The 8,561-nt window shown below is 39.3% G+C and overlaps 1 protein-coding gene across 1 annotated transcript; it reads right to left on the bottom strand.

Moving 5' to 3' along the window:
* LOC101845332 lies at positions 1-1,225 on the bottom strand. Its single transcript, XM_005099813.2, has one exon. It carries the CDS (start codon positions 1,223-1,225, stop codon positions 137-139), a length of 1,089 nt encoding a protein of 362 aa, XP_005099870.1. The 3' UTR covers positions 1-136.
* Between the last annotated feature and the right edge of the window lie 7,336 nt (positions 1,226-8,561).

Here is an 8,561-nt window from a genome sequence, read left to right as displayed (position 1 = left end):
TTCCTACTTTAAGTAACAAACAACTATAACAGTATCATAAAAAGTAAATTTTCATATCAGTCGTTATGAATATGGAAAAGATATACATGTATTATTATAATTTCTACAACTATGATAAGACAGAAAATTCCTTTGACTACAGTTTACATTCAAGTTCTGATTTTGACTTAATACATTTTGGCTTAAACAGCATGGCGTAGGTTTTGTAAAACTTTGTGGAAATAGTGACGTAGATGAGGAAATTCGCCGACGATTTCGTCACAGTGAGTAGGTCGTACATTATCTCCAGGAGCAGGAACAAATTGGTAACATTCCCATTGACCTGGATCAAATCAGGACGAATGACGTAGAAGATGGAGGGCCCCAGCAGAGGGAGCCCGGCACCCAGGTAGACCAGACACACAAACAGGAGCATCTTCTCCACACGGACGTCAGATATACCCCTGCTTTTCTTGGACGTCATTTCCTTACGCATTTTACTTGCGGCTCGAAGTTTGACGGCGATGCACACAGAGCAGGTGAGAATCACCAGCATGTGGATTGGTCCTTTGAGGTAACCTCGAAACAAGTCTAAAGTGGACAAAGCTTCCCAGTGCGACAGGCCGTACTCTGAGATTCTTGCTTGTCCGACCGTTATATTCAGTAAAGGGTCAGTCTTCCAGCTGAAGCTGTATACAGGGAAGAAAGGAATAGTTAGCACTATCCAGAGGGAGGGCAGAAGCGCGAGATAGACGAAACTTGTGCGAAGTGAGCACAGTATACGCGCTTTAAGCGGGAAATACACAGCCGTTAGTCTTCTCATGGAAATGAACACGATGAGTGCGCATGAGATGTGACTGAACAGTCTTGTCACCGTTAATAAGTAAACGGCCTGAAATGCGTGGAAAATCTGGCCTGCCACTGGGTTGAAGTAAGACACGATACATCCGGCTCTTCTGGCGGCCGTCAGCGAGACATAGAGGAGGTCACTGACGGACAGAGACATCAGGACGGCGTTGGTTGAGTCACGCAGCCCGTGGTGGACCAAGATGATGATGTTCAAGATGTTGCCTACCGTGCCGAACAGCCCGATTGACGTGATGACAAAGCAACTGAGGATGGTGTCGACGACGTCGAATACGCTCTCGCTGACAAGTTCTTTATCTTCTTCAGTGGTCTCGGGCAATGTGTAGTCATTGTCTGTGTCATTTAGATTGGTAAATAGATTGCTGTCCCAATCTTCCATTATTAAACACAATTTGTTACAAACTCTATAAGTTGAACATGCGCGAATAGGCACCAGAAAGTTATAGAACTTTTCATTAAAGAAAATGTCGGACTTGTGTTCGTCTAAATAATACTATTTGACATAGAAAAATGTAATTTTGAACAAAAGCAAAATATACATAAACGTACTCGCTATACAATAGGGTGTACATTTTCCAGCTATAAGGCAGCAGGAATGCGCAATTGAGAATACTGTCTCATTGAACTGAAAGACGTGATTATAAAGGTTAAGATATTTCGAAGGAAGATCGGCTGTTTTCACAATGTTCTTTTATTGTAAAGCAATATCTTAACTAATTAATCTGGAGGAAAGGAAAGACACAAAATGTAGGCTAAAATATAAGTGGTCCTTAAACAGTTTGCTCTTCTGTCATTTAATAACAGCTTATTTTCTGATAATGATAGAGATGGGTAACCTCAGTATTTCTCATTACTTTGTATTGCCAAGGGGGAATAATCTCAGAAAATTGTCTTTAATCGCTTAATGGGTTGTTGTAACTTAAGGTAAAGTGCAAAGTATCGAGCTTCGGGAGAGAAAGATCGTGACACTTCACACAAGATAGTTCTCACACCTGTTATTACCTCAAGTAAACAGCAATAAGTGCAGGCAATGACATTATCGGTCGGTCGATGACAAGTCTCCCAACACTGCGCTATAATTGTCACAAGAACACAAACGCCAATCAGAACGATTGGAGCCATTGACAGCAAGTCTAAAGGCGGGAATAAAAATATTTTGATCAATGGACACTGTGACACCTTTAGGGTCTCATGAATAATTGTTATGAATAATTATAATGCAGTTAGGAGATTTAATTGTTCAAACACAGCGACTAGACAGAGGAAAGGGAAAATACTAAACGTTTCTTTTGTCGAAATCACCCGTGCTCATAAAAAAGTTTTGATGATCGAAAGGAAATGTCTTACTTCATCAGCAATTGAATTATTTAATTTCTTTTCCAGTAAACACTTCTTATGCTGAATTATCGGATAGGCCCCATTCCTTTCTCTCCACGTTGTATCCGCGTCTATAAGTCCAATTATCTTAAAACGCCCTGGAGCTATTAACATTTTTTTTGCCCTCTTTACGTGCGTGCTTATCCTACAAACCGCGGCTTTTCGGTTCCTTTAAAAAGCAAGAATATGATTTAAAACTTCTCATTCGCCTCCACATGAGTGATAGATTAACGTCCTTATTCTAGTTAACCGCTTTTGTGAATTTTGTGTTCGTTTTATCATCACATTCTATAAATCCAGCGTTGATGCAGTCAGCTACCAGGAGTTTTGAGGGAACTCGCTAAAGTCATTAAACATCGCCCAACTGAGCAAGATCTAGTTCTTAGTAGTAGTTCTTAGTAGTAGTTCTTAGTAGTAGTTCTTAGTAGTAGTTCTTACGCACCATCAGTTTCCGAAAACTTAATAATATTTCGGTTTTGTTTGGTCTTAGGCTGGGCGAGTCTTTGTGCGATATTGGCGCTCGACGTAAGCAAGTCTATGTACTACTATTTTTTTTTCTAAACTTGAAACAACAACAGCAACAACAACAACAACAACAACAACAACAACAACAACAACAACAACAACAACCCAAAAACAGCTAAAAACCGCTCAACTGACAGAAGTAAGAAAACCTTTGATCGTCAATCACACGTACGAGAAAATTCATTGTTAACTACTTCTCTTTTCTTCAGGGCAATATTTATTACAGAATCACGAATAATGTGTTTTTTTAATCACGTCAATCGTCAGGTGAGATGCTAGACAAATGAGAGGCACTTCCAGTAATTTTTGACATGATTCTTAACCAAAGTGTTCTATACTTAACTATTATGCGTGCATTAACTGCTTAGAGTTTGATTTTCACCCCCTGAATCTGCTGCTTGGTAATCTATTGTCTGAGTATCTCCAACATTCACAATGTAAAAGAAAATACATATACCCAAACAATTGACCGTCTTGTAATTTGAACAATCAATTCAGGCAGTTTGGATGTTTTTGCTAAACTTTTGAGGATACAGTAACTCCTAGATATTGTTGAAAGAGGTATCAAACGCGACAACGATCAGAGATCGTTGCCGTAATGGGGTAATATTGTCTCTGCAAAATAAGTGAAGACGCGTTTACGAATAATTATAATGCAGTTAATTGAAAGAGGAACAACGGAACAAAGTACGAGATAACAGTGAGACAGGACAGCATAGACAAGCTAATATTGTGGGCACAGTTCCGCCTCTACTAACCTTTGAGTTTGCGTTATGTCGATTTGTTAAAGTCTAGTTTAGGTTTCTCCATTCTTCATATAAATTAATGCCACGTACTTAATTAATGAGTTCCAAAAAGACCTCAACTAGACCTTTGCCTATTGGTGTACAACATTTTAAGGGTTGCCGTAGTGGAGAATATGGCAGATTCAAGTAAGAAAATAAATAAGTTTATCAGTGTTAAAGCCATTGGCCCAGATCACATCATATAAAACACTCATTTGATTTTTAAAAATCCGTAATGAAAAAGTACAAGTTGTGCCCATAGCTCTTATCATGGGTCAAACATTGCATATTTCTGTCACTGGGCCGAGTCAAGCAGGCAGGATGTAACATTTTCCTTTGATGGACAAAATTTTGACAATAGAAAATACAATGATATTCATATTTAATATCATGATGTTGCAGCTCTCACACAAGGGTGGATCTATTCATTTCCACCTATAAATATTGTTATTTAAATGAAGGCTATGAGTTTTTAACAAGGATATGACTCTCTGTTCCAATACCGTGTGAGGTTGATGATGTACTCAGCTGTTTCTTGAAACGGAATTGTAAGAATTCAAGAAAGTCGGACAATGTGTACGTAGTTTCGCCGATATGGGCTGGAGAACCAGGCTGGTGGTCAGGCATGCTAGGTATTTATTATTTAACACGTTGGTGCATAAAAAAATTAAGATGGCGCTGATTTCTCTCGGAAGAGCCATTATGAACGGAGGAATTCGCAAATATCAACAGAAAACAAACACAAGAGAGACGTTTGCTTCTCCTCGACACCGGTGCAAAGTAACACAGGCCAGAAAGAGTAAAAGCGAAAAGTAAAGTAAACAGAAAATCATTCCAAAATTTCACAGTCGGCGGACAGATCCACTCATTGTGTCAGAAATTGGAGATGCCTGTAGTAGTCTAACAAATTTCACTTCTCGTGACTGTGTAATGCAAATTTGTAGTCCCAGGCTAGTGGAAACATTCATTTCTAAAAGACTTGTGGGTGTGGTCAATGGCTGAAGGTAAACAACCTCAATTTACCATTATGATTCAATACCCTTAGATTTGAATCCACTAACTGCTTCAAAGTAAGAGATTACCCTAGCAGATGTGTTTTTAACTTGTTTTTTTCATATCTCAGTCCCACTCGTTTCAAAAACTCATCTTCTCACACAAAATCATGTTCCAGAAACATCCAAGTCGGTTGAAACATCTTTCTAAGATTTTATGTAGAGCTGGTGCTGACATGCAAACTGAAAAACTTAAGGTCTTCTTCATTATTGCCAGTTTCCAAACAGCGCAATGCCACAGTTAGCCACTCATGTACACTTATTGCATTCCTCATATCAGTGCATCGTCAGTTCGATTTTTGCTCTGACGTTTTCTAGTACTTTGAAATACATTTATGTTCTTACGGATAAACTTTGGACATCTGAACGATACAATCTCAGCTCTTGCATTGTTATGACGAGTGAAGGTTGATTTCTCTTCAGCAACAACTGTGTCGCCCAGAAAGACTTAATATTATTATGGAGCTTTTTCATCTGTTTTCTAAGAAGCTCATACTGTGCTGCTAAAATGTCAGGTAACAGTGCGTCCATTTTTGTGCGTGTGATGGAAATTTCTGCAAACTTCAACATGATAATGGCAAGGATGAAACTAGTGGTGTAAATGCCCACTTTGTATCAGTGATTGTCTTTTGGACAAAACGCCTCATTGCAGATCATGAGGTGTGAGAAAGCTGTCAGATACATGCGCAGACACTTGAAGAAGACATCACCTAGTTCCAAGAGCGTAAGGAAGTATAGATACAATACCGAAACACGAAGGGGAAAAATGAACACATAATATCTTAAAGAAAACGGAGAAAATTCGAAATATTAAAAGGGAAAAATGACTTTGTTTGCGTTTAGAGAGAGGAGTGTAACCTTTTCCAACAGCCATGTCAATGTCTGGTCAATACAGCAGTCATCTTTCACATGGAGAGAGCTGTCGAGTGCTTCACGAGAACAGAACCCCTTTTGGGAGCATCTGAGAGGCATACTGTAAGATCTATATAACGTATACTTCCACAGAACAAAATGCAAAGTGCGGGGCAACACACAAGATTTCAATCCAGGATACCATTCAAGAAAAATAGTTAAGGTAACAGATATTTCAAGAGAATTTTTTACTATTAAACTGTTATAATCAATCATTTGGATGAACGATGAAAGCTGGCTTTGTCACGGAATTTGAGCCCTTCGAGGCTGTGATAGTCGAAGCTGGCGAACTGGGGACACACTTTCCTCTGTGTTTTATCCATCCGTGTTGACGTTTTGTCCTGTACGCCACAGAGCATAATAATTTGTCCTCAAACACACAGATGCTAATTGCTGTTTTTGTATCACATAGCATTGCGATCGTATTAAGATCATTGTACCAACAGTATCCTACTGATCTTACCCTTAATTAAGTGTTGTAAGATACTTCAAGTTTACTACTGCTCAACATTTAAAAGAAAGCTGCACCTAGAATTAAGCTCCAACTTCCCGAAGAGTGAGACAGCTGTCATTAAAAAACACAAAGTGAATGGTGCTCTCAAAGTTTTAGGGCATATTACCTTTGTGTTTTCTTTACAATGGACGCTACACAGTCAAGTGCGCTTAATGAGAAAGAAGGACAGCTTGTAAGGAGTGAATGAGGGTGATAAGAACATTTCTCCCAAAAGAGACCCATGGAAACCCTTTCAGTTCCTCCCATACTTGCTTCTGGGAGTGAAAAGCTTGACATTATTCCTGGAGACCGTGTCTGGACTCACGTATAATCGTCACATCGACTCTTCTGAGGTAAACATCGTCTACTTGTCCCTGCCATTGGCTGTCTTTCCCCCGTGTCAAATCCTATCACTGAAAAATGACACCACTAATTAATAGAACGTTGTGCAAGTGGCACGTTGGCTTAGGTCAGCACAGGGTTATGATCCGGATAGTTTTGTAGATGGTAGACTGTGCAGTGTTATTTTTTATCATTATGATTTCCTTTCTTCAAGAAGATGGTCCATATTTCTTCATGGGAATGTAGACTCAGAATTTTATCAAAATCATTTTGAGAAGATCACAGTGATTATCATAATATACTGCTTGCGATGATAATAATAAAAAGGGTTGAATGCATGGTGGTAGTGGTGGTGATGATGATGATGATGATGATGATGATGATGATGATGATGATGATGATGATGATATCACGGCATGAATGTCGAGTAAACATAATTCTTTTAATTCTTTGTTTAATAGAGATGATCCTTACGAAAGAACACAAAATGATCAAATGACAGGAAAACGATTAACTCTCAGAATAGTGTTTCTTGGAGTAAATGTTAACACATCTTCCCCTGCTCCACCGAGTCACGAGGTGAGCATCCCCCATCCCGTTCCTTGGAAAGTGAATATTTGTGTGCCATCAAACAGTTTCCAAAATTGTGGCAGTGAATGAATAGATAGTAATGCTAGTAGACACTTGGTTGATATACATGAACACGCGGCTGTTTGAATGCATACATTTGATTAAAATGAAATGGAAGTCAATTGTCTCTAAATTTAGATTTGGTAAGACAAGGGCAATTATGTTATAGAACTTGGCAAACCAGAGCGCAACTTTACGAGGCTAAGGATAGGTACTTTTCGATAGCATTAAGGGACTTCTCTGTTCTACCCTTTCATAATTTCGTTTTCGTTTTCATGAAGGCCATGGGGATATGGGAAGTTAATTCAGAGAATAGATAAGTAAATCGGGTGAAATCTTTTCATAGTAATTGCATTGGATGATCTTGTTGCTTTGGGTACGTTTTTCACTGTCTTGCAGAATAGATTAAGTGTTTCCACTCGCAAACACAAGCGATCACATGGGGTAGAATAAGAAATGGCTAACAGAAAGCTGCTTAACCTATCTAAAAGCCTATTGAGCCGATTTCTTCAGTCTGCGCCAATAATGATAAACCCTCTTTCTAAATCGGCAACTTGTGTTCAATCTTTCATCATCTTATTTAATACTCAGGGGAGGTGGCTCGAAAATTTAGAATATTTGTGAGCTTAGTCGTAGAACTTATTCTGGAGGAAATGTAAAGCAAAAAAAGAATGCCAAAGGCGTCGTAGATAAGGGTCCCTAGATACATCCCAAGTTAAGTGTCAATGTTTGTACTGGCATCTCTACTGGTGGTTGGGCGCTCTAGGTAATTCACTGTGAGATACGTTATAGTTTCCATAGGCTTTAACTAACATGTCGGATCTCCCAATAAAAAGCCCGAGGAGCCTGAAAGAATAACAAACGTTACTCTTCTCTTCGATCACTAACATTCTTGGCTTTCCGGGAAGCATACAGTGTGCAAGCTGTGGATTGCACGCGCTTATACACTAACACATTAGCGAGATCTTTCGCTGTCTATAATTGCCGGACACCCATTTCCACCTTACTTAACTGAGGAAAATTCGTTTAAAGTGCCTTTCCCAAGGACCCAACGTCATGCTTCTGAGGATATTCCAATCCGAGAGCCTAATCTCTAGGCCGCCGACGGCACTGGTTTCGAGTCGGATACAGCATCCAAGAAGACAGACGGAGATGCGTTCTAGGATAACAGAACTTCTCCAGTCGGGAATTATTGAATTCATGTCTTCAGCGTGTGACGACCAGGGGGCCTAACCGCTACACCACACACGACATTCTCTCAACACTTCCTCATGGTGCCTCCGCTCCACGGGATTCAGCAGGGAGCCAAGAACGTACTCTCTTAAACAGATTTTCAAGGGGTTTCCTGGGCTTGTTATGTTGTCTTTGTCATTTGTAGGGGTTTTTCAGTTTTTTTATATTGTTGTTGTTGTTGTTCTTTTGTTCTTTTTTTAGACGCTGAGGGTAATAAATGTTTTATACTTTTTCATTAGTCTATTCATCCTCTCTTTATTAAATAAGATGTAGATATATTCATTTCACCATTTTCAGGCACAGTATTTTCTCAACATTTTCACTGTCGTGTCTTCGTTTTTAAAAAGAAAAAAAATGGAGGGAGGG

The sequence above is a fragment of the Aplysia californica genome, unplaced genomic scaffold (genome assembly GCF_000002075.1).
Source record: "Aplysia californica isolate F4 #8 unplaced genomic scaffold, AplCal3.0 scaffold00226, whole genome shotgun sequence".
NCBI lineage: Eukaryota > Metazoa > Mollusca > Gastropoda > Aplysiida > Aplysiidae > Aplysia > Aplysia californica.
This window is presented reverse-complemented; position numbering and strand designations above follow the sequence as displayed.

Excerpts from the sequence above, each read along its gene's own strand:
- LOC101845332 (XM_005099813.2), bottom strand. The coding sequence starts at position 1,225 with ATGGAAGATTGGGACAGCAATCTATTTACCAATCTAAATGACACAGAC.